Here is a 27,666-nt window from a genome sequence, read left to right as displayed (position 1 = left end):
ATCGAAAAATAACACAGCTTTCCAGATTCCCACCCACAAGTGGTCACCAGTGGCAGGGGGGATACCAGCCTTTGACCTGGCCCTGCAAAGTCCAAGATAGTTTCAAACACTAAGTGGCATTATGAAGTGTTTTGAACCCATAAATCTAGTTTTTTATTAACAAATGTGGTGATAAAAGTGATATCAAAACCAGTATTATTGTGTTTTGGCAAAGCACAGTCATGTAATTTAGTTAACAGATCAAAAGTTACATTTTAGAGTGCAGTTACACTTTTCTGATAAGTCACAAGATGTTGAGACTGAATGTGAAACTAATATGTTCAGAGTCATTATATTCAATGTGCGTTCCATCAACTGTTTCCTATAAAATCCAATCTCATTAACTGAAGCAGCATCAAATTTGTCATGCTTCTGTCCAGACAGAATCATTCCAGAGAGATCATGTTCTTGGTTTTATACAGAAAAGTTTTCAGCTACTTGAAGACATATAGTGTAGACTTCATTAACCTTTAACTGAAAGTGCAATCTTTCTCCATCCATTACATTCACATTCACACACACACGCACGCACGCACACACACACACAAACGCACGCACGCACGCACGCACGCACGCACGCACACACACACACACACACACACACACACATTCATACAGTGCATCAATGTGCAGCACTTTATCTATGAGAAGGGCAATTTGGGGTTCAAGGACACTTCGGCATGCAACTATATGCACTATGTTTGTGTTTATTACATAAGATTACACTATATTTAAGAGTTATGCAGATTACAACAATTAGTGCTTTATACTGGCTAGTAAAGACCCAGTATGCTCCTAATTAGCAACTAGTTAATGGTGAATAAGTGTACCTTAATATAAAGTGTTACTTAGTACTGACTGTATTACTGTACTGTAGCTATAACGTGTTATTACTCATAACTGACTGTATATTGTATGTTAAATCACCTGCCTGTTTACTAAAGTCTTACCTCCATTGTCCTTCACGGTAAAATTCCCATCAACTGGCTGCTCAGCAGGCACATAGAAGGAGAACTTTCCATTCGCAAAGTCGTCCAGATCTGTTGCTCGGATGGTTTGAATCACCTGATGAGAGTTGGTAAGAAAAAGAGAGGGAAAGAATCAGTTTTAATTCTTTCCAGTCTGAGTGGACCCAGTTTGACCTCTTGTCATTTCTGGAGTCTATTAAACAAAAAAAAAGACGTTAATTAGTTTTACTTTTGAAGCTTTTCTGAAAATGCAAAGTAAACTATTAGATGGCATCTCAATTTTGAGCATTATGTGGATCTGCTGTTGGGTTTGTCTGTGGTAATTGTGAATTAGCAGTGAGTCTGTATTTGGGGTGATGGCTGCAATGTACTTCACTGGGTTACAAACAAGGGTTTTTCACCATTTTTAAGCTCGACTCTCAGAACTTGGATAAATCAACCAGCTTGATTCACAGTAGTAATTGTTTTTTTTCTACCAATATACTGTAATGACCCCCCCAAGCCTTGTAATCACCTGTCCTGGACTGACACCCCCGCACCACGCTCACAAATGCAAACAGGTCTGTTACAGTCTCAATATATCCCATGCTCATTTTCATTCTGCCCATGTCTTGTGTCTCTTCTTTCATTTCACTCTAGTGTCGCCTGCCTCAAGGCTGCTTTATATTTAAGCAAATGGAACACAATATTTCCCCACATCTAATTACCATATAACTATCATCTGCTCTATCATTTCATCTCCTTATTGCCCTGCCTCTTAGTCAAAGATCACGTTTCGTTGTAAAGAGACCATGGATGCAAGAAGCATTTAAAGCCTTATTTCCAGACGGCTCAAGACAAGCAAAACCCATCAGCCTCTGACGGTTTAATAAGAAGGTTTTACCCACAGATCGAAATCAGCACCAGCCTGAATGCAGATAACTTGTCCTAGTTGTGTTCTGACCTAACTTTTCAACTGACGCTTCGAATTTAAATCCCCAAATCTGAGTACAGCTCATTGGGTTTTGCCTCTACGTGATGTCAGCACGAGTGGAAGACGGAGAGGAACTTAGTGGGAGGGTGCTTGCTTACAGATTGACATATTTATGTTAATCTATTTATTGGATGATCCTTTCAGAGGAGTTTTAATCCAAATTTCTTCGGCAGAATTTAATGGCTTCTAGTCGTGAAGCCTGATCGCTTGCAGTGAATCCTCCAGAGGTTCTCCTGCTGTATTCTAAACATACGCTCATTCTGACATTCTCCAGAGTCTAGTGGGCTGGATGGTGAAACTCCGGAGAATGTCCGCAGGCTCTAACTCAAATGTGTTCTCACGTTCTGCCCCTTCGGAGGATGTCAGCAGAATATCTGGAGATTACTGCATGTCTAAAGGCAGCTAACATTAGCCTTCAGATAACATAAGAACGTGAAAGGCCCCCTTTAGAACCAGTGTTTGATTTGTCCACTCCAGGCTACTGTATAAACATGGTGCAACGCGGCAGACTCCATGGGAGGGGTCCCACTCACAGTGTCGATATAAAGCACTCATACTATGGTAATAAAACCCCATAATTCTTAGTTTCAGCAGATTATCTACTAATAAATATAATATTATAAATATTATTAACGTGAAATTAATCTTTTCTACTTCAGTCACATTCCTCTACATGACATTTCTCATGTACATGTGTTGAAAAAAGAAGGTGGAAATCTCAAATGACGCTTTGCATTCTGAGCCCTTGGACTCGTGTGCTTGTACTTACAGCACACAAGAGATGCATATTAAATGTACTGTATGCCCCACAACCTAAACAGCCAGTCTCATCACTTTGAAACCAATTATGCAAATGTAGTAGACAAGTGAATCCCCAAATGCAGCAGCAGAAATTTGTCACACCAGATTGATGTGCCAAGCATGAGCATTTCCTTGTGTCAATTTATTGCAATACCAGCAGTGTAACGAAAAGAGCCGTCCCTTGACACTGACTGTGCTAAGCATGTGCCTGTGGCCAAGCTAAATGATTATATAGTGCATGCGCTGGAAACAAGCAGACTGGAGCTTGGATTTGCTCGAAAAGCAGAGAAGGCGGCAGACAGAAGGGGCGACACACATAAGACAGTGGGAACGTGTGTGATGCGTCACCTTTGTGTGTACACATGTGAGTGCAGGAGTTGCCGTGATGCAGATGTGTGCTGTTGTGATTTGCACACAAAAAAAAAGGTGTTTTATCATTGCTGGTTCAGAGTGGGCCTGCTCTGGAGCAGAGAGGCTGGCGGGGGGGGGGTGGCGGGGATGAGGGGGTGTCAGGGAGGCAGGCTCGCGTTTAGGTTTTAATATGAACGTCTCTGCTGCTATCTGGCCCAGCAGCGGAAGCATCAGCACGCTCCACAGTCTGAATAATTTATGGGTCCAAGAAGCTGCAAAGTCTGCAGCTCAGCTGATAAATCCCCCACTGATGGTGTCAGACACACAACAAAAAGGCTACAGATCAACATTAGTGAGTGTTTGCCAGTGTGTGTGTGTGTGTGTGTGTGTGTGTGAGAGAGAGAGAGAAGAGAGAGAGAGCAGCGGAATGTGGTTTTATTATTGTGTTATGTGCTCTACTTTGTATGTTTGTGTGTTTGAGGGATGAACATAACTGAGTTCTGTGGAGACGTTTCCTTTTCTGCAGAGTCAACTTGACCTGGTACTATATGTTTCAATTCCTTCATGCTGCACATCAACTCAGAGAGGAAGACAGGACCAGGAGATAACCCTGAATTTGAGAGCTTGTTCCCTCAGATCATGCTGTAAGGCTGTACCTTCATCTTCATGGTCATGGCGTTTCTTCAGTGTACCTATGCCTGAAGATAAGTCTGGGTGTGCATCCAAAGCTAATTATGTGTTGTTCCGTCTCTCAGTGTCTGTTTGTGGCTCTCAGTCTAAAGACGATAGTTCCTACTGAAGATATTTCAAACAGGTCACAATCTAAATACATTTTTTGGGGAAAAGGATCAGTCATTGTTCCTCAGCAGGGAATAATTTGCTTTTCTGAGGAACAATTTTAATACACACACATATATATATACAGTACATACAAAAATAATCTTATCTAGCTAATGACCCCTGCATTGTGAAATCCCATGACATGACATCATATAGTCACAATACAACAAGCTGAGCTGCTGTAGCTCTGTGTGGAAAATATTTCAGCACGGTGACTTGTCTGATGGAGACGTGGCTGTGCCTGCCCTCTTATTTATCACACCCAGGCTACAGCATGACTTCGGCTATTTGGTGTCTTCTTCTCAGAATCTTTAAGGTATAACCATACATCTGGACCCATACAAGCCACAGTCTCAGCATCATGAAGATGAGAGTGAAAGACATGTCACCTGGGGAGCAAGATGGACAGATTGGCCCTTAAAGTGAAACAGAAAAAAAAATTCCTGCCACACAACTCACAGGACTTTTAAATCCAGGTTCACACCATACATTCTCTTATGTAACACGTGTTCTGCTTTTATCTAAGCTGTGAGGTGCTATTGAAGCGAAACATCGTGGGAGAGATGATGTGCACTACAGATGTCCCCTGGGACTTTGCCTCCAGTGAGTTTGCGAATTTTCAGGTCAGATTTTTCCTACTCACCCCATAATCGATGTAACAATTAAAATAAACATGATGTGAATTCCTTTTCCCCCTCACATAAGCAGGTTCTCAAAGCGTTACAAATAATAAATAATGTTTTCTTTTTGCTAATGATCAGATTTGAATAAATTGACATCATCAGTGTAAACCAAACACGTGTTTTGTTCTCCTTAAATCAGCACCGTACCTGTCCATTCTTGGTGCTCGTACACACTATGACGGCACTGTTGCCCCCAGAGATGGACGGAACGTTGTCATTGACGTCCAGGACCTGGATTGTGACGGGGACGTGACTCACCATACGTGGGTTATCTGAAAATGAACACAAGAAACAGGCATTAGCTGCTGAATCCCTTCTGTATTGCCAAAGAAGAGACATGATGGTCTCCTATTGACAATGGGAGGAAGGGTGCAGCTTTTCTATTTGAGCTGTCCATGATAAAGATAGTGTTCTGAACTTGTTGTTTTACAGGGTACATTTTCCCTGATGTGTTTTAAAGAAGCTCTTTCTTGTTCTGCAGATTCACTCACTGTATATTAATGGGATATGATCTGAGGAAAATGCTGCCATTCAGAAGAAACCAGCTGTATTTAACAGTATACATACAAACCAAGGTCAATGAGATCATTAACATAAACCAGACTAACATGACCCTCACCAACAGAAGTATATCTTTGATTCCTCTCTGCATAAATTTACATGAAGAAATCTCTATCTTTATATCTTTATCTATTTCTCTATTACGATACACTTTAAAGTGAGTTTTCATGACCAAATGTGTATTAAGAATTATTATAACCTATATGATAGACTCATAGTATCCCACAATGAAAAGTAGTTTACAACCGATGGCCACGCAGCAAGCAATATGTACCATCATGCATTGTTTCAATTGAGAGAAAAATGACTGACAGATGTAAGGAAAGAGACGTTTGTAACCTGTCATACCAATGTAAGAAAATGTTTGTTTATTTTAACTAAAACATAAAAAAGCTTTACAAATAAATAATTGGAAATTCCTACACAATTAAAAATCATTATGATTTCAGAGAGCACAAAAAATTCCTACAATAGAAAAAGACCGAAAAAATATGAGAATAAAGTCTTCACTGCACGAAATGAAGACTAAAAAGGCAGCAACAAACAGAAAAGGTATTGATTTAAAAAAGAGAGGAAGATGGAGAAACAAAACATTTTGTACTTTTGAAAAAATAAATACACTCTGTATGTATAAATATCGATTGATGTTGATGTGGCACATTTCATTTGTGCGGCCGTTATGATGTAATTGACTGTACAAAGATCACCTGGGTAATGTCTGAAGGCTTTCATTGAGTCAATGAGCTCATTATATAATCCTCTACATGGAGCTCGTCTGGTGCTCAAAGGCCATTTCATTACCATAATGTACAGTCGATTATAATCACATGTATAATTTAACAAAGACCACAGTTTTTCAGAGCACACGCAGTTTGGAGGAGATCCAGATGTGGACGAGGTGATACATAATTACTGAAAAGGGTCTCACCAATAAAAACATGAAACACCATAAAACGGGGAAAAATGAGAAAGAACAGATGGCACATACTCTATGTTGGTGACTCATTAATCATAAGGCCCTGTGGTTACAGTGTTTAAAATGTGTGTATCTAACATTTATGTCTCCTAACAAAGGTGGACAAATTAATCAGGAGCTGGATGGGGGCTTGGTCGTAGGGTGGAAAATACACAGAACCTTTTGGATAAAAGGTTTCGGATTCCCACACAACAACAGTACCTCCTCATCCATTTCAAACACATTAGAACGTGTATTTGTATATAATGGCAACAGTTGTTTCATTATCACTTCAAATAATATAAAAAATGCTACCTCTTGAAGCCTGGACTGTTGTTATTACATGGATCAACAACCTACAGATGATAATATTCTGTCAAGCCGTACCTCACATGTAGTCTTCAAGGCTCCAACACCACAGTTTTCTGTCCTGACCAATAATAGATTGTTTCCACACAAAGGACCAGTGCCTAAAACCAGGTAGAGAACCCCATGAGACATGATGTCGACCATCAGTCAAGATGAAAAGCAAAAAACGCTGCAGAAGAGAACCCTGGAGGAACATGAACTTACATCTGGCCCAATGTGGTGCGGAGGGCGATGCAAGTGTCTTTGCTGGTTTCAGACTGACACAGTCATCCATTTCCTGTTCAGCACAGAATACACTTGTACTCGAGGACCAAGGGGGATGTTTGTTTTAAAATGAGGTGTGGTCAGGTGCACTGTCGATGCGTTGTTCTCTTGAGGCAGTGAACAGTGTTTGCACGTTACACCAACAAAAACCTGCTGTGAAGTCACCAACACGGTATTTCTCTGTTATTATGAGACACAGCACAAATGACGATTGAAACTAGCCAGTTGTTTGACCAATTGTGCCAATACACAGGTATTTAAGCAGACCTGTGTCCTCAGCAGAGACGCCTCCTCTCTTACCACCTGTCAAACCCAAGCCTACCTAGCTTTTAAAAGGAACGGTAGATGGATTGGTTTATTGCACGTAACACCCAGAACACACCCATGAGTAATTAAGAGATATTAAATACAGACACTTGGATATCTTTAGACCATGAAGATAGATTTTATAAATAGAGCCTTGAACATCTCAGTTTATCATCACACTATGGCGGAGAGTTTAATAATGAACCAAAAACATTCTCACACTTCTCACAGCATTGATCCACTCAACACCTCCATACCCCACAATGTCTCTCTTTTAATCAATTAATGTCCTCTACGAAAACAAGTTGCATGTGCGGTCTTTCTGCAGGGCTGACTTGACATAGTTACTGAGGATATGCTATAATACTTATAGAAATTATTCTGAACCTAAATGTGTTGTCTAAACCTAACTACAGACTGTGGATGCTAACCCCAGGCGCTGATGTAACAAGGCTCTTCTCATTCAGTGGTCAGTGTATTGTAGATGGTAAATGGTCTGTAATTAAATGACGCTTTTCAAGTCTTCATAACTACTCAAAGCTCTTTACAGTACAGTTTTGCCATACACCCATTACCACACACAATCATACAAGGCATCTATGTGCAGCACCTATCACAAATCACTCATACACTGTCATCACAGACATTGGGGCAATTTGGGGTTCAGTATCTTGCATAAGGACACTTCGGCATTCAGAATGGGGGATACGAGCATCGAACTGCCAACCTCAGGTTAACTGACGACCCAGTGTACCTCCAGAGCCACAGCTGGTCTAGCCAGCATTGTATGGCCGCAATACAACCCAATTCCCTATTGGGATATTGTATGGAAATAGAAAATATATATACTAGTAGTCTGGTCATAAATAAAGCAAACATACTTCCATTAAAAATAAATGTAAGAAGAGGTTGGGGAGAAGCCACAGTTGAAACAGTATACAAGTGTTTAGTAGCGTAAAATCATTGATAAGTCCATTGTATAGACTGTGGGCAAAACAACTGCTAACACTTTCTCACCTGGTTCTTGCTCTCAGTCCATCCTGCTCTTTCTCTTTGTCTGTCTCTCTATCCTCCTCTCTCCCTCTTTGTGCTGTCAACCAGATGGTCTGCAGGGTCGTATAAATAGGTTTATTTTTAAAGGCTTTTTACCACAGCTAACATCTTTACTGCCTTAGCAAGTTCATGTTGCATCTCAGACAAAACAGACAGATTTGCAGAGTTCTAATGCCTCAGTTTACTGGCCATAAATGTTCTAAAAATAAATCGTAGAAATTCTATCCTAATGAGACACATCGTGATTACTTCAACTAAAATAATTAGGTGCATCACTTACATACGCTGTCCATTGTTAAATGCAGTTGTAGTTTCACAGCATGCAACAATAACCATACTTTATAGGTTTCTAACTTTCCCACTATCTGATTGTACGTGCACTCGTTTCATTACCTTGCGTCATTTAGATCCAGGTAGCCTCTCACTCTGTCATTCTCTCTCTTTCTCCACCAAGAGTGGATGTGGTGCTTACACACACACACACACACACACACACAGCAGAACAGTAGAGAGACAGGTGAAGATGACGATTTCTACTCGTCAAGTAAAATTGAAGCATCCCAACAAGAGCAATTTATTAATTCAATATATTTAAAACCCAAAGATGGACTGACTTGAGCACCCCTAAAAGAGGCTACACTTGCCTATAGTCGCAGCTATAAGCAACTTCCGGTTTGTGTATAGCTGAATGAATGTTTGTGTATGAATGTTTGTGTGAATGGGTGAATGGCAATAAACTGTAATGTAAAAAGCTTTGAGTGTTCAGCAAGACTAGAAAAACGCTTTATAAATACGGTTTTCTGTCAGAGCCGATTATCATCAATTTAAACATGTTTGATATTTTGACATTTATTTTGGCAGATAATCTGCACCAGCGGACCTTTGGTTGGGAACACACCCCATTGTCAGAAGGAGTACATCAGGTCCTAAAACTGCTCGATTATCCTCTAGTGTGCAGCAGCCTTAAGAAAAGTGATAACTAGATTTCATTCCTTATGGTAGGTTTAACGCATAGAAAAGTGTGAAACTTTTTTACATCCATGCCAACTAGTCTCCTTTGCCACCGTTTTGACTTCTGCAGTTCCTGGAGTGTTCCTTAAAACTGTTAAATCATGGTCAAACATTGGCATGAATGTGTATGGCCACTCACACCAAACAACCTTCTGTGGACTAAATTAATTGTATATACTAATGCAGTACTAGTATTATAAATTGATCAGAGTGGTTAGTCATGATATCTTAACATTGATGGAATAGTTATTTGAGTTAAATGACATGACAAACTTTTAAACTGTCTCCTTCTACAGTACGATGCAACTTAATGAGTTAATAAAGTTCCACCTCAATTAGATCAGTTCATGCTTATTTAAATGTATTGTTTGTTATTATTCATTTACTCTTCACTCATGTTTTATTCACTCATATGCAGTTAACATAGCGAGTGTAAATTAAAAAAATAAGTAATAATGTTTTATATTCCGAGTCAATGAAAAATGTGTCAGAGTGCAAGGCTTCTAAAGGAAATTAACCTTCATCAGCAAATATGAATCATCACTGGGTCAAAATAGAATATAGGACATTATTAAAATAGTCCAGGCTGTGCACAGTGCTTTTTTACGTGCTTTGTTGAAGACTGACATTTCTTAAAGTTGCTCAAGTTTAAATGCACACAAAGCAATATAGAAATTGCATTTAAAATGACAATGTTTACCACTATGATACTGTGACAGACGAAGGCTTATTCCTCAGGTTTCTTTGATTGACACCACTAAGCAGTGATTGGAGACCTGTAGGGAACACAAAGATCAGCACTGCAGGTAAAGCTGAAAATGGCAGTTATCCAGAGGCAGCTCCTACAGAAGACTGGGCAGTTCCTCAAGCTGTGTGCACCTGGATGGTCTCATGGACCCACAACTGACCAGCATTTCCACAACAGGTACAACGCAGCAACTGCAGTGACTTCAGCCGGTCCTCCACTTCTCTGAAGGAGAACCGGTGAACATTTGCGGGGTTGTGTTCACTCGCGTTGCTTGCATGAGCACCACAAGTTTCTCACCAGCAATTTCACTGTCACGTCATCAAGATCTCATCTGTCAATTTTCTCTTTCATTTCGATTGTGATGTTTCATATCTCCTTTGCAATGGGTTAGGGTCTGTAACTTCCATTTGTTTGTTCAGTCATCTGTCACAATCAATATCTCACACGCCGCTGACCAGAAGGAGACGACACACAGTGATAATACGTTTGATAATAATACGCTGCCACCACGACTATAATATCAAATGAAGGGGACATTTTATAGTTTGATTTTCTTTACCCTAATCGAATCCTCCAGAGATTTAATTCCTTCATTATCTCTTGAGAGTGTAGGCATAACATACTTAGGAAGGAATGCATTGGAAATGCAGCCTGGATAGCAAACCTAAATAGAATTACTGGGTGACATCAGAATTCATGTATTTAGTTTTTCTTAGTGGTCAGGCCGACATTTGGTTTGATCAACATGGCTAAATTACCCTGTTTTTTGGGCCCTGGGTACAATGACAGACATTCCAGTTTTTTCTATGTGATTAACGCTGTTCAAGCTGGATGTCTTGAGTCCTGACAAATATCTGTAAAACACTACAATGTATGCAACACAATGAAATTGTTGTGCCATTTTTCACCATACTTACAAAGAGGCACTATGCCACTAATTATTACCTAGCCCAATATAAAAACATAAGCAGTGCTCTATGACTTATCATTGAGTGAAGTCCAGTTACCCCATCCAGTTGATTTATTAATCTCTTTTCAAGCGGCGAAATTACACAAAAAGCTTGACAAGTATATTGATAAACAATGGTATGTTTACTAGTGGGTGTAGATTTATGATAAAAGTTACATTCAGCCATATCTATCTCTAACACCAACCCCCAGTGTTTTCAACATAGCCACACAATCTTCTCAACCCCGTCTCCTATAATCACCTTCATATACTCAAAACTAATTTGGTATTCCCACCTCCATGGGAGTCCAGTGGAAGTGGTTGGGGTAGATGGTGGGTGTAAACATGTTGAGTACTGTGAAAACGCAGAGTGGGTTTTATATCCACAGTCACATCTGTGGTTTAGGGTTAAATAATAAAAACACGGTGGGAAGGTTAATGGAAAGAGTGTGGCTTTTCTGAAGACATGTTGGCCTTTTGGTAAACCAACACCGCGACCTTTCCCAACCCCATAAGGAAATTGAGTATGTTACTGATGCAAGCAGTATCATGAATTCTCAGATACTTTGACAACATTTTCACATTAAGATGAATTAATTCTGCCAACATTCCATTTCCTTCAAAAAGTGTATGAAGGGTTAGGGTTGAAAAGTGGTGATGTTGAACATGATCTAGAATGTGTTCTTTATATGGACACTTATTCTCCGATTCTTTAATGTGCCTTAAAACTGCTGTATATGATTTATTAATACTAAAAGGATTAATTTAGGGTTGATAAAGGGCAGATTCACAGTGCAAGAATCAAAACTATTATGCTCCTTTCAGACATGCACTGGCCTCCTTCCATATTTTCTCCAGAAGATGTGCATCTGTGAACGCAAATATCCGAAGTGAGATGCTTCACATTTTCTACGGAGTTTATCCGCCTGGACTCCTCGTATAAAGTCCATAGACATCCAGGAGAAGTCGATGTGGGAACACTGCAGGGGATCTACGCAGCAGAGTTTATATGTCACTTCCTGCCTCTGTCAGCTGAATAATGTGGAGAATTTTTTGCTGCTGTGAACGCATCTGTGCAGAAAACATCCCGCCACGTTGTGCATATGTGTGAATGCAAACTCTGGGTAAACTCTGTCGGCAATTGTCCGGTTTTACCCGGAGGTCATGTCTGAAAACGGCTTCACTGTAAACAAATTATACGTAGAGAGTTTTCTCTACTCTCATACTCCCTTTAGACACTAAGGGGTTAAACATACAGTTCTTGGAAAGCAAACTTCAAAGTGCAAACCTGACATCTTGTTTCATACTCTGTCCGTATCTCCTCATCTCTTCCCTCGCTGTGATCTCTCCTCGTCTAAATCCTCTCAACCTCTGTGCTTTACTTTTCTGGGTGCCTCTCAGCTCATCCCATTAGAGAGGGCTTATGTAGTTTTATCTTGGGAGCAGCTCGCCAGTGCAAGAGCGGCACTTTCTGATCAGGCCCGAGGTAATAGGCAGGGGTGAAGGTCAGATACTGCATCTAGAAAAATCTCTCGCTCCTCTCTGCTTAATTCACAAGGGAGCTGAACTTTTTTTATCCGGTCTCAACTACAAACACAGTGAAGTTGACCTTTACTCCTTCTCCCTGCTATAAACCACTGCAAAGCACATATGTAAGCCTGTGCTGATGTTAATGGTGAGAGCAGGGGAGATCCATAGGTGTAAAGAAAAAAATTACACATACCTGTTATGCCTATTTAAGTCTCTACTTCCTGTTATCAATCCATGTGTCTTCAGTGTGCATGGAGTGGAGAAGCTATTAACAGATATTTCTACAATGAAGTAAGACTTCAATTCTTTAATATAATCAGGGAGGACTGGGAAATGGGTCAGGGACAGTTAACCCCATGAGCAAGTATTTTTTTCTTATTATGTTATCGGAGTATTTTATTTACTTGCACCTGTTCTATCTTATTTTGTATTTATACATCTTCTCTCTCTTCTTGTAAACATTTTATACCAATAATACTAATAAAATACTAATATTATTACTACATCTTTGTCTTATTTTGTCATTGTGGGACATTGTTAAACTTATGTGTTGTGGTTACGTAGTAATAGATGCTTGTGCTTTTTTATATATCTTATAAATCAGTTAGAATTTGAATTTGTACAGGTTATTGTTCATCCTGTGGTCTCCAGGCCTTTAACACCTCCTCTGGTGCTTGCTTTGTCAGCTGCAGGGTCATTGGCTGGGGACCAACACACTTAGAAGTTTTGGGCCCTTGTCCTTGTTGCAGGGAACAGGGACATCTCCCTCACAGCCTATGCTGCTAACCTACTTCAAGAGTTACTTGCTCTCTATGCCTTGTCCCATCTTCTCGGCCAGAGCCAGTAGCTCTCCACAGTTGCATTGTGCTGTTTGTCTTCCCAAAGCCCCAGGTCCTTGGAGAGATGCAAATCATATAGCACCCACCTTTTTTGTCAGTTCCCATACACATTGTTCACTTGTTAACAAATTATTAAAAATGTACAAGAATAGCCCTGTTGATGTCCTTGGTCCACATTGCAAGAAAAGAAATACATGTTCATCAACACGTTTTTCTCATTTAGTTATTTATTTAGTCACTCCTTCAGGGACTTCACTTCTCCTCCAACCAAGATTCCCTTAATTGGGTTCTGGTAGCTGAGGAGTGTTTGATGGAAGGACAGTCTCTTCTCTTTTCAGGTACAAAGTTCCTGCTCTTACCCAAATTAACACGATCCCTCCTACGAACAACCCCAAACCAAAATAAAGAAATCTGAAAAAAATGTTTTTGCCTCACCTGTCTTTCCTGACCTGTCTAATTTCCACTATTAACCGACAAAGACAAAAATGGTCTAGAAACAAAACTAAAAGAAAGAATCAGACAAAAGATCAGCACAATGTTCTAATCACTCGAAAAATGTGTTTATCAAGCAACATTCTTGATCTATCAGAGATCTTTGTCAGGTATTGTCAAATCACCATCACAAAGCAGAACAAGGCACAGCAATACAGACACAAACACATTCATCACTCAGGCTGGACCAATCAGAGCAGAGTGGGACACCACTGTTTGATGCTACCATTGAAATAGAGTATGCCACTATGAGAAGGTCAAAAACACTTTTAAGACCCTGAGATCAATATATACATCATTCAAATATAAGTCCTAAATCACACAGATTATTAAAAAAATAGTCACCATTGTAAACTCTAACACCAACAACAAGCTATATAGTGTGTTCACTGACAACATGCAGTGCACTATTAAGTAACATGATGGTTCTCTCAGAACGGTCATAAAGTTGAGTGAAATGCTGCCGATTCTCATCCTCAACAGTGGCCATCTTGGATAACAGAAGAGAAGGGCCAACCATTGTATTTTCAATGTGATTTCAAATTTGTGAAAATGGCAGCACAAATGGAGGAAAAGGATTCAGTGGCGCTGATGATGGCATTAGATTCATGTCATTTGAAAGAGGGCCACACACAAGAAATGAAAACGTTCATTTTTATGTCAAGTGAGAAAAGCAGCCAGACGATGTTCTGGCGAAAGATAATTAATTTCACGCGTTGTGATAATGAACAGCCAGGTTTGATTTGTGACAGCAGCATAATGACAGAATTTAGGCACAACTCCAGTGTACACAATGTGCACTCACTGAGGTAGCCACATTGACACACGATGTTTGTCCATTGTTCCCTGCTGCTGTCTATCAAACACAGATGACCCTGCAGTTACCGTCAATCAAACAGAGACACTGATATACCCCTCACAGCTGCTGTCAGTCAAACACTGGATTTAGAAATTTGGCGGAAATTTTTTTTTTAGTCCTTTAAATAATAAGGCCCAATCCCATTTCACCCCATCTCCCTACCCTTACAACCTTGTTTTCGAGGGTTATCTTGCACCTTGAAACGGAGTCACAAGGGGGAGTGGTGGAAATCTGCCCCTACACTTCAAGTAGCCGTTACATCATTATTAATCGTCACTAAAACCCGACACATCATCAGTAGTCATTAACGTAAACAGACGAGACAGTTTTGCCGGGGATGTCATTGTAATAACATTGTTGAGATCTTAAATAAACCAGACCTATTGTTTGCAGTTAGTAAAGTGACCAACCTATAATATCCAATAACATCTGTGCTAATGCAGGTGAATCAATGACATTTGAAATTGAAAAGCTTGGCTGCTGTGCATTATTTCACGTATGAATCAAAAGCACACAGGCTGTTAGCAGTGGTCTGTATAACACCCTGCCAGTAACATCGCTGATACACGCGGGTTCAATCAAGTGAATTGTGTGTCTTCAGAGGGGGGGGGGCGTACGACATGAAATTATGTGAAAATACTCATGCAAAAAAAAAAACGCTATCACACTAGCTATCTTTTTTTAAAGGTTTTTGTGATAACAATTGTCAGAATTCATTGAAACAATATTAAACTAAGATATTGCAATCATTATCATAATTTTTAAATTCGTATGAATGGAGAAATTGCTGCATTTGTGGGTCTCTCTCTCAGCTTGATGGTGATTCACAAGGCATTTTGGGAAATTTCCACAGCCCTGGGTTTGAAGTGAGGGTCTGAAGGGCCAAGTTAGGGCTTTCCCCTCCATCCCAACAGGTATAGGGACAGCCTACCCCTACACGTGAACGCGCAAAACAAAGGGTAAGGGCTAAGGGGTGAAATGGGATTGGGCCTAAAACTATTTGAATAAATCATCACAACACAACTGTCTGTGCTTGTTTCAGACCTACACAATCTTCTTTTCCCGTCCATTGACCACATTGTTTAAATTACTAAGGAATAGGCACCTGCACCCATCTGAGGGCCTATTTGTGATCTGATCTTTAAATGAGGTGTGGTCAGAGCACGTCCAGCAGAGTACTGCACTGAGGCAGTGAAAAGTGCTTACATGACTGACCAACAATAACCTGGTCAGAAGTCACTGTTATTTTAAGGTGTCATTATCAAGATGGTAATATGCACCTAGGGTGCACAACATAGGTCCACCACACTGTATTTGTTACACACACAGGTATTCTGCTCATAATTGTTTTTACTCTTATAGTAGTCGTCATGGTGCCAATGATGTTTAAGGGAGAATGGGAGATGACACTTAAATTGGATTGTTGCAAGTTTCGCTCAAATCTTGAGCAAGTTCTCTTCAGGGTATAAAGAGATTACCAGTTATAATAATAATTAATTCAAACGTACATATAAGCCATACATGTGAGGAGTAATAAAGCAGATTCACTTTTCTTTTATGAAAGATAAATTCAATTTTCATAGCAGATAAACCAGGTTGGATCAAAACAGTGTTGTGACTTCACTCTGGACCACAGACTGTTTATGTTTATGCACACAACATGCTACACACAAGCAGTAAAAGAGTGACAGTAATTTGTAGACCTGTTTAAAGAGGGCTTACTGATGACAAGGAATAATTCTGAAGAAGCTCCAGAGCGTTAACACAGGCCAAGCAAACAGTCCATTACAAACAGGCAGGTTTAGAAAGAGGGCTGTAGTAGACTTTAAAATAAAAACATAGCAAGGACGTTTTTCTTACCTTTTTTTGCCCATGAGCCAGCACCCAACTAGATTACATGTTCTCCCTTTCTATCTTTAACACCAACATGTCGTATGAGAGAAAAAAGATGTTTTAATTCACCACTGTCTAACCTCTATTCCCATTGAGATAGATTTTAAACTAAGATTGAATTCCCATTAGTTCACATGAGGATAGACATGGAGTACATCTCAAATTCTTAAATTATACGTGAGGTGTCCTTCCTGCATGGGAGGCTTGGTCCTTAGATTAATCCCCAGAGACTCAGCATCAGGGTGACTGAGCCACCTGGCATTTATGCATGCCCCCGCTCACTTCATTACTCACACTATTGTGCACTAAAGGGTAGGAGAGAGGGTAATTGGCAAGAGGAGAGGGGAGGATCAAAAAGAAAGAACTATTCCTCAGATGCATTCAGCACAGACACAATCTATGTGGTGTTTCGCACAGAGGCCCTGTCACATCTCTAAATGTCAATTCCACAGAATTCCACAAATTAAAACGCAATATGAGAATGTTCTTTATCAAGCGAACCAACAGAGGGAAATGTCAAATCTACATAACGATCCACTAAAGCAGCATCTACTCTCTCCCATATAACATCACCGGGGGTATCTGATACAATTTCGGATGACAAAATATGTTTCACCCTTGTCCTTGAGGATTCCATCCCCATTTCAACATATATGCCTTGAGTGCCTTATTATCATATCATAAAAGTGCCGGTCTCGCAGCATGACTCACTTGGCCCAGCACTGAAATCCTGGTTAATGTTTAGGTCACGTCTCGACTGTAATGCCATCTTGTCTGGCATCCCTAAAAAACTCACACAGGACTGCAGCTTGAATCATTACTGGCTTTAAATCCATTCACAAACATTCCTTCTCAGGCTCCCTGTGACCTATAGACAGACTTTCAAATTCTCCTCCTCACATTCAAACCCCTTCATGGTCTCGCTGCCCCATATCTTGCAGATCTCCCCAGACATCCTCTTCCCCCCCCAATCCGCTTTAGCAGATCTGCTTTCTGTCCCAGATTTTAAACTTGTGAGCACGGTAACAGAGATTTCTCCAGTCTGACTTTGATTTTCTCCACCATTTCACAGCAGCTTGTAAAACTATCAAATGTGTGTTGTGAGAATTGTATTTAACGTTTTTCTGACTCTCACATTTTCCCCATACAAAGTTCTTGGAATGAAGCTGGGAAGGAAATATTAATAACTCAAAAATGAAGAAGAAAAACATGGACTTGAGAGAGTTGATTTTCTGAATGGTAAAGAAAAGGGGCCAAAAGATATTTTAGAAGAATTTCTACAAATTAAACAAATAACACCATACATTTACTGTCAAAGATATTAATCGTAATTAGATTCCTGCATTTTTACAGTGTTTAAAAGTTTGACATTTAACTAATTGTGTATTAACTTTTCCCGAAAATAACTTAACTTTAAGGCCTAGAAATCAGACAGAGAATACAAAACACACTTAAAAGGTATTTTAAGGACTAATGCCCAGCCCAAAATGTTAAGCTTGTTTTACGAGCCACAATTACAATGTGCAATTTTCAACCAATCCAAAACTGAGATGTAAATTGTATTGGGTTGATAATCCAAAATAATGCCCATTGACACACATTCATCAGACACAGAGCAACATCAGTGGCTAAAGGTTCATCTGCGTTCACCAGCGAGAAGCTAACTTTGTCTGCAGCAGGTACTGGTTAGGTAGTTATAGTGCGAATATACACAGTTTTCTTCATAATCCAAAAAACATGCATTTGTGGAAAATGACACAGCTGTTAGGAAGCATATTATACAGTCCCTATACACTTCCATGGAGAAGGTCCCTCTGACGTGTAGAGCTGAGGGGAAATGCAGAGTTGTTGATAATTAAACAACTGTCACACACAGCAGTTGTCACTTTAAGCAAGTGGTTTTTACATTACACAGCCATTTGATCTGTTGCTGATATAAAAATGTTGATGTTAGGCTTCACAGCTTTAGAAGTAGAAGAAAGAAATTGACAGGTATTTTGTGAAATATCAGTTTTACCCTGGTTTTTACTTTGTTCTTTTTTCCAGTCAACGCTAAAAGCCTTCCACTTGTCTTTTCTGCAGGGAGCAGGCATAAATAGAACATTGCAAGTGTTTAAAAGTGAAAGTAGAACGACTAAAGGCTGGAACTGGCCTTTTTTTGGTTTTGTTTTTCATTACACTCAACAGAAACTCCTGCAAAAACAAGATAAAATAAATAAATTTAACCTCGATAGTAGAAAAAAGTTAGATGTCGTGAAAAAAGTGCAACACACTCAAACAAACAACTCGGGGCATGTTGGGATCACTTTAAGGACACATGCAGTGAAGAAAGGATGAATAGCTTGATGGAGGGATCACTGTTTGAAAGCTGGAGGGAGAAATAAATGGGTGTCCTGCTGGTGGATGGCTATACAGAGAAAACAGTGTGACAGTTTGATGCTGTGTGCTGTTGCTGTGAACTTACCAACTTCTGCAGCCATCACCGTGATGTTATGCCACGCCCTGTCTTCCCGGTCCAGAACCCCAGTAGTCCTGATGATGCCGCTGTTCACCCCAATGGTGAAAAACAAAGGTCTATCCTCTTCATTGTCTATGAAGTACCTGTGATAGAGAAGATCAAATGTAGCTGTTTTTAAATGCACAATTTTTGAGATCATAAGATAACACAGGAGCCATTGCCACATGATCCTTGTGCGACACAGAGGTCCACAGAAAGTCGTCAACACCAATACATTGATGGAGGTTATGAATTTTGAAGCCCTGTCTTTTTGACGTAACATGTTAAAGCTTTACATCACTGGTTCTTGTTTTTTGAGCCTCTGAAACACCTGAGGGTCAACATGTAATATACCCATACCACTGGCATGGGTATATTACATGCGCCACACAGCCAGCAGTGTGGAAGACTTCCGCAGTGTTCAGCACTACTGTAACACTGGCACACACACACAGAGCCCCCCCACTCGTTACGCCGGGTTTACACCGGACGCGGAAGCGCCGCTGCGAGGCAGCGCAGCGCCGTTCTCAAGCGCGCAGCCGCCTGGCTGTTCACACGGGACGAGCATTTCTCCGCTGGTCAGCCCCATAGACTGTATATATAAGGTCAGCCCGCGATTCTGCTTTCTCCGCTTGTTGTTGTACCCGTTGAATGTCGGGGTTCGGGGGTAAATGATGGTCTTCATAGCCCCCCCCCCCCACCCCCACCTCTCTTTCTCTCTCTGTCTGTCTGCTTGTGTGCTTGTAGTGGATGGGCAGAGGGGGACATTTAATTATGTGATTGGGAAAATTAAAACTCCAGGACAACAGAAGGGGAATACAAAGTATGGGATGCATATTTGATAATTTATATCATATAAAATATGTAATTTATATCGTTTAAAATCATGGGGGGAGAGGGGGGAGCTGGCTCATTAGCATTTAAAGGAACAGGCACTCAAAACAGGTCACTCTGTGGAGGGCTGTTTTATACAGGGTAAAAAGGGTGCTGTTTTATATGATCCTTGTGGTATTTTGACCAAAGTATGTTACAGACATTTCATTAAGACCCCAAGGAACCATATCAACTTGTGGTAAAATATGCATGCTATGTCCCCTTTAAGCTGTAGTGACAGCAGCATTTTTTTTAGACTTTTGAATGTTGAAGATCAAACCTGGGATCTGTGATGGGTTACTGGTAATTGCTAGCATGTCAAGCTGCCCTTGACTCAGTGTGCACCATTTTGAAATCAATTATATTGCACATCATTAGAGACAAGTATATGGGCAGTAGGTAAAAAAGCAAATTATACGGATTCATCATCTGTGTAAAGTGCAGTAAGTGTAAAGGTTTGACACTGAATATTCTTACACAGTGCAGCTGCTTTAAGGATTAGTTCAGAATGGAAGTTGTGTGGTAGGTGGGTGAGAGTTACAAGTTAGTAGTATAGTTTTGAACAAGTAGTGGAAATGTATGCACAGTTTATGCTATTTGTCAGTAAATAAATGCTACGACTCTTCAAGACCCAAACCAAGTTCCTGTACCCTCCGTCAGACGCCCTGCTCTGTCTCATTGCTTTCTTGTATCATGGATAGATCAAGTCTAGCCATAAAAAAATGGATGATGAGTTACAGTTTAATTCACTTGCTTACTACTGCTACTTATTAAACCATGAAAAGGCTTTCGCACTTATTATGTTAGGCCACTGCAGTTTTCAAACACCCTTGGAAATGGAGGGATGGAGTGAGGGGTTTCAGTTGGTGTCAATATGCAACTTCACTGCAAGACGTCACTAAATGCTACACCCTGGACCCTTAAGTCCAACGAATTTACAAGAATATTTATATCAGAAATTTATTTGAATTTAGGTAGACCACCTGGGTGAAATTTAAGAAGAAAACTGTTATAAATATAGGTATATATTATATACATAGTCATGGTACTTCTGCAGGAAGGTTGTTTGTGTCTATGCTGTGATGTGACCCAGAGGAGCTGCTCCTGATGTAGTGCCTATAAAGATCCTCCTTCCTCCTAACACTGTTGCACTTTATATTTCCCTACCTGACTTCCTCCCTTGTTCCCACCATAATTACTACAGCCGCTAGAGGTAGCCTGATCATAAAATGCAACTATGGGTTGTGATAAGCTGCTTGCTGAGAATGATCATTACAGTGGATGTGCGTAATCTACTTTATTGAAGTTACAAGTACTGCCAGTGCACAGCTGTGTGGAAGAACCTGCATTTGATGACTGCGTTTCAGGTAGAGCATCTCCTTTGTTTTTCTTCCGCAAATCTTAAATTTTTGTAAAATTTACGTTTCAAGTCTCGCTGTATTTTGAAGGGAAAAATAAAAGATTGAAATCATGAATCCCAAACTGGGAAAAAAGTGTTTTGAACAAGTATTAAACTTTTTGGCCATATCTTCCAGCCCTATTTCCAATGATTATAAAGCTGATGATACAGTAGGATTTTCATCATGAATTCCCTTTAACATCTTGGATGCAGTGAGCCTTCGTGGTGACATGTTTTTCAGTGTGAATGTGAGAATCACTGGGAATGTGATTTGTAATAGTAAGTGAGTGGTTGCTGAGCTGTTAAATGTGTATATATATATATAATAACATTATTAAAATTGACATATCCCTGGTTAAGAGATATTTCAACAACAGTTTGGTAAACACATATATTCCGAATGGCTACAGTAAGGCAACTTGAAAGCCTGTTCAAGGTTATGAAAAGATCGGTTATAGTTATAAAACTCAGGAGTGCTACATGCCCATCAGTCACCTTTATCTCCACACCTTTACAGTCCGCATTGCTACATGTCTCCTGTACACAGGGAACACTACATCCTGTAATGGCGCTGAGCACTAGGATGGACTGTAAATATGTTTTTTAAGGATAGTGGACAAGTCAATCTTCAAAGACAGCACAATAGTCCTGTCGTGGGACCTTGCGAACAAAGTCTCTCTGATGTCAACAACTCCAATGTGATGGCCCTGGAATAAAACTGTGTTTACAAGCGCAGCTCCTGCCCAGGACAACTCCCAAGTGCCAAAACACTAGGCTACAAATCCAGATAAGATCAGGCCCAATGCACACCAGTATCAGTTAGCTACAAAAAGAGAAAGAGAGCATCAAACTACAGGGGGATTTTTGGGCTTGGCCCGTGGCCATTGTTCACCTGCGAGTTAGCACAGACTGAGCCACAGTAATTATCATAACACACTGTTCCTTCTACTTGCCGATACTGAGGGGACGGGGGATGAGAGAAAGCCCCACTGGGCACTTGGTCCTGTGCCAAAACAGACACAAGAAATGGAGTATTTACAGAGTGGTGGAATACTTCAGTGAACCTGAAGCCTCTTTTCTTGTTGGGACCCCTGGACTCCAAATTATTCAAGACATACACACGAGAAAACACTTGCACACGCTTCACGTCTCCTCCTGTTTCCTTTTACCTGACAGCGCTGTTGGTGCTGTCTGGGTCCACGGCAGTCACAGTGCCGACCTGGGTGCCGGCAGGTGAGTTTTCATACACATCCATAATGTAGTAATCCATGGAGAAGACAGGAGGCTCATCCACATCCCCCACAATGACCCGCAGCGATGTGGAATCCTTAAATGGTCCCAAGTGGGAGAAGCGGGAGTCTGGGTGTGTGTTGGAGCCTTCAATATTGAGCGTGTGCACTTTTCTCTTCTCATAGTTCAGGGTCTGCAGGGGAAACCGAAAACATATTAATCACACTGAGGACACATTTCACAGGATAGATAAAGTAGAAATTACACAAACCAGTCTGGTTTCAAAGCCTACACCGGCCATGGAAAGACTGGTTTAGTTTGGTTTGCAATAGTACTGATGGATGGGTTAATGAAATGTTTATTTTTACTTCACACTTTCAATCGAAACCCTGCGCTCTGACTCAAAAAGCCCCTGCCTGTGCTTAGACGTTTTGTTGCTTGAAAGATTCCCTGGGTTCCAGCTTCAGCAGGACAACATCATTTGTGCTTGAATTTTTTTATTTTATTTTGTTTATCACTTCAGCAAATCACCGGTTTCCAGTAAGTGTACTTCAAGGTAAAAAAAAAAACAACACCTTCATGGAGCACGAGATTGAGAGTCGGACAATTTCACTCTACCTGGCATTCTTGGTTGGACAATTTTGACAGAATTGTTGCACAAAAAAATCCAAGATTGAATTTGCTTTGATGATGAATAAACTTCACAATGCTTTCCTGTGAACAAACTTTATTCTGTAGACTTTCTTTGCAGCAATGGTCCCCACAAAAAAAATCTATACATAATTTTTCACAAAAAAGTTTGATGTCCCCAGGTTACAAAGTATTACTTCATGCTGACAAAAGCAAACGTTAAACTGTGGCGAGAGAGAGAAAACAATTATGGACTCTTCCTTTTTTCTTCCTCTGTTCTAAAGTTTGAACAGCTGGAAAACAAGTACAAAGAAAATAAAAAACACTTTTTACCTGTGGCTGTGAAAATCCACAGGACAGGTTCCCCTCTTGTTATAGTTCAAAAGCTACCGAGGTTAATCCGACACATTCAAAGAACTGTCTCTGCAAATCCACACATGCCAGGCTCTCAAATTTCCTTTCCTGCCCAGTCAGTATTTATTGAAAAGAAGTAAAGTGTAAAGTGAATAAAAAATACAAATTTGAGGACACTTGCACTTAAATGAAATGTTGGCGTCTCCAATATGAGTAGCTCACTCATTGCCCAGCCCATGTGACTCAGAATGTCAAATCATCAACTCTCTTTCTATTTCTGACAAGGAGGTTATGTCTTTGTTTCAGTTTTGTTGTAAGTTAGCAGAATTATACAAAAACTGGATGGATTATTATGAAACTTGGTGGGAGGATGGGGTATAGGTTGGGAAAGAACCCATAAAACATTGTTGCAGATCAGATCCAGGATGAAATGATCTTGAAAAATATCAGGCATGTTTAGTGGACTGATATTTATGCGTGTGTGTGGAATATGGTGCAGATCTAAATAAAAATGCAGATCTTGTGAATTAAATATGGTTTCATAAGGGGACTGTTGGGCCTTGTAGGAGTTATGCAATCTACTGAGTGCAGTTCTAGTTGGTGTTTTGTACAGTAACTTACTAAAGTTTTGTTTCGTGCCAAAAAAATGAAAAGATGCACATTGAGAGAAGATTAGATTTTCCCATTTAGTTTTATGTCTTTATGTTTAGGAAGATGCGTCATAAAACTGCAGTGGCGCTGTGATTCAGGACCACGCAGAGAGTCATCTCTACACTAAATCGAACAACAGTAGTGGTGCATGTATCACGTTGGTTTTCTCAAGCTGATTGCTAATGCAAAGGAAAAAGGATATAGAATTACCGCACTGCAGTTGTATGCCTCCGCCAACCACTGCAGTTTCTGTGTTCATATTTCTATGAGAGTTAGCTGTGACCTTAACGTTTCAACACTAGGCAACAAAATCAGTTTATCTTTGAGTTCAAGTGAAAGTTTGTACCAATTCCTCAAGCTGATCTTAAGATAAAAAACATACACAGACTTTGTGAGGCCAGCGGGACCTTTGACCATCAAAATCGGATCCGTTTATCCTTGAGTACAAGTAAATATTTCTACCAAATTTAAAGAAATTCTGTCAATGACCTTGTGTTGGTCACTCACCAACACATCCTGGAATAATGAAGCAAAGTAAGTAATAAATTCAAGAATAATCCCCCTAACCACATCATTAACTAGATCCACTGTACTTTACAAAAGTGGTGCAATATACACACAATCACGTACCTAGTATAATTTACATTACTACAGATCTTATAATAAGAGATATATTATAATGTGAATGGTGTGTCATGGTTACACACACACACTCTCAGCATTTCCTGTTTCATGTTTTGTGTCACTTCCGGTTTTACTTTGATACTTAATGATTTTGTCTTTAAACACACAGCTGCTTAATGTGCACTGCTGCCCACATCTGGAAAATAGAACCATGCCCAACTTCACTTTTCTGTGTTAAATATCGTGCACTGCAATTACAGGACAAGCCAATCACAGTATTTTAGCCACAACTGTAGGACTGTTGAATCCATGTGGAGAATTACACATGCCTGAGTTTAAAAAGGATGAATCCATGTGGAGAATTACACATGCCTGGGTTTTAAAAGGATGAAGAATCACAGTGCTGGTCAAACTGGGCTGCCAGGTCAGTTGTGAAAGAGATGGAAGCACAAGCTAAAGAAGAAAGTGTCAGTCTGTTCTTTCCTGCTCCATCTTAAACAGTCATGTTCTAAACTTACATACTTCTCTAGGCATCAGTGTGTGGGTCGTGATCTCTGATTCCTACCTGCTTGAGTTGAATGATTCCCTCCCTGCCGTCAGCATCAGTGGTGATGGTGAAGATGGAGGCTGCGTCTGCATTAGTGATGCTGTAGGTCATCTCCGCATTCTGCCCCTCGTCCTCATCGTTGGCTCTGATCCGGCCCACTGTCTTCCCTAATGGAGCCAGCTCTGGTACATACATCTGGTAACTCTCTGCAACAGCAACAGCAACACAACAGTCCAATATTTGAATTTGATGGTTATCTTCATTATTTATGATTGATGATGATTATCTGCTTAAAGTGGCCGGATCTCAAACACACCAAACGTATCCAATACTCAGGCAACCTGATGGTGGCATTAAAATGGTGATGTTTTAGCCGATAATTTCAGTAACACACAGGTTTGAAACTTAAATTTTTGTGGTTAAAGTCAATGTCACATGCAAGATAAGAAATCTAATTTGGTTAAAGATAGCCAAACATAATTTGGTGCACATGAACAGAGGCTGGCTTTAAGCTTTGCTCTGCAGTATTGTTCCATTGAGCCAGTAGGAGTCTGACCAATATGGACAAGGGGTTAATGGCAAACTATCACAACAAGCAAACATTTAGCAACACAGCAAAGTTTGACATAAGTCATTTGGTTACTCCTCCATTTTCACTTCTCAGGAAGCTCAGTGTTTTCCATCCTGTTGCTATTTTACCATAAAAACCTTTCCCCCTGCTGTTTGCTCTGATTTTGAATGTGGCAATGAAAGATGAATAATGTCGCTGGACTTCGCGAACACACAAAACGGAGGGGTAGGGCTAAGGGGTGAAATGGGATTGTGTGTGTGTGTGTGTGTGTGTGTGTGTGATATTGCTCATGTTGTGGGGACCTAAATCTGTTTTAGGTCAAATCACAGTAACTTGTCTTCCTTAGGTGACAAGAGCAACGTAAATAATCAAATCTAATGGTGAGGTTAAGGTTACAGTATGTTTCCCACGAAGATAATGTAAGACGGTGTAATGTTCACTTCAGTCACTGAGACACGACTCTGTGTGTGTGTGTGTGTGTGGACTGTTAATCTATTTTTTATTTGTTTGGAAGTGCTCAAATTAAATCTGGACTATGCTGATAAAAGCTGCCTTATAGCAAGTGACAAACTCTCAGCCATTTTTTTTGTATGATACATTCAAATCAACAGCATCAACATTTATAGTTTTTTAAAGACTATTTAGTATTTAGTAACATTATAATATTTTGCAACAGCTGAACATGGCGAGCGGGGCAAAGTAACTGAACTCCCATTTAGCTCGAGTGATGTGGCACAAATGGGTGAATCTAACTTAAAGTGTAAAATGCTTTAAGTGGTGTATAAGACTGGGAAAGTACAATAGAAAAACAATCGAATTGAGGCAGCAAAAAAGTCTGGCTAAACAACATCATTTGGTCTTCAAGCGTGGAAAATGATATCAAATCACAAACCACAGGGTCTCCGGAGACACATGTAGGACACATCCTAATGCCAGGTGTGAACAATGAATGAAAGTAACAGAACGGTGCTCCTCTCTAGCCAAAAGAACATTTTTAATCCGTGTTAAAAAAAAATAGCACCTAATGTGGAACATCAGCACATCAGTCTGCATTTATCTTTAACATTATAGTATTTGTTACCTACGACTGCTCTGTACTGCAAGTTTCTTCTTCATTAAATCCCTGCAACCATCGGCAGGCAGCAGGGCAGATACTGTGTGTTGTTAACTCTACACACACAGTACAGTGAGATGAGGCACTGCCGTCCACTGTGTTTAACATGCAAACAGCACTAAACCACTGCCACAGAATAACCACACATGTCTCTGCACATCACACTCATGGGCTGCTGCTGCGTATTCAGGAAACAAGATTGCAGGTGCGCTCAGAGACCCCCACTGAGGCTGTGCTCCCAACACCTACTGCTTTAAAAGCAAAACGGGGCCCAAGGTAAACAATGTAGCTTATCCTAAAAACGTGCCTAGGTGTGGAGAGGTTTTCATACTGTGACCTGTCATGTTTAGTTATATATCTTTGAATATTCTGTGGATTTGACCTGCGTCCACATGTGGAATAGAAGCTGTCTGTGTTTTCCAACTTTACAATGGAAGCACAGTCGATTTTTGTGGAACTACATCTGTGGGACATTATCAGGTGTTGGTCACTTTGTTGTAGAAACAGCTCTCATTTTGCAGGTTGACGAAAAACAAGCTTAAAGGGATAATTCACCTTAAAATGTAAATTCACTCATTATCTACTCACTATTTTGCCGAGTGTTTGAGTCCACAAAACAGTGTTGCAGCCAAAGTGACCCCTTCTTCAGACGTAGTAAAAGATGCTCGTGTGGTGTCATCCAAGTGTCCGCA

General features: G+C 40.2%; 1 protein-coding gene across 1 annotated transcript in view; it reads right to left on the bottom strand.

Annotated features, from left to right (window-relative positions):
- The window catches only part of LOC117777906 (cadherin-18-like), a 147,064-nt gene that overhangs the window by 16,540 nt on the left and 102,858 nt on the right, over positions 1 to 27,666 (bottom strand). Inside the window, exons 6-10 of the mRNA XM_034613002.1 lie at positions 25,308 to 25,495; positions 22,423 to 22,676; positions 18,949 to 19,085; positions 4,803 to 4,927; positions 990 to 1,104 (exon numbers count right to left, since the gene is read on the bottom strand). Coding sequence (XP_034468893.1) covers positions 990 to 1,104; positions 4,803 to 4,927; positions 18,949 to 19,085; positions 22,423 to 22,676; positions 25,308 to 25,495 — 819 coding nt within the window. The remainder of the gene's footprint in view (positions 1 to 989; positions 1,105 to 4,802; positions 4,928 to 18,948; positions 19,086 to 22,422; positions 22,677 to 25,307; positions 25,496 to 27,666) is intronic.

Source organism: Hippoglossus hippoglossus, chromosome 17, assembly GCF_009819705.1.
Source record: "Hippoglossus hippoglossus isolate fHipHip1 chromosome 17, fHipHip1.pri, whole genome shotgun sequence".
Taxonomy (NCBI): Eukaryota; Metazoa; Chordata; class Actinopteri; order Pleuronectiformes; family Pleuronectidae; genus Hippoglossus; species Hippoglossus hippoglossus.
This window is presented reverse-complemented; position numbering and strand designations above follow the sequence as displayed.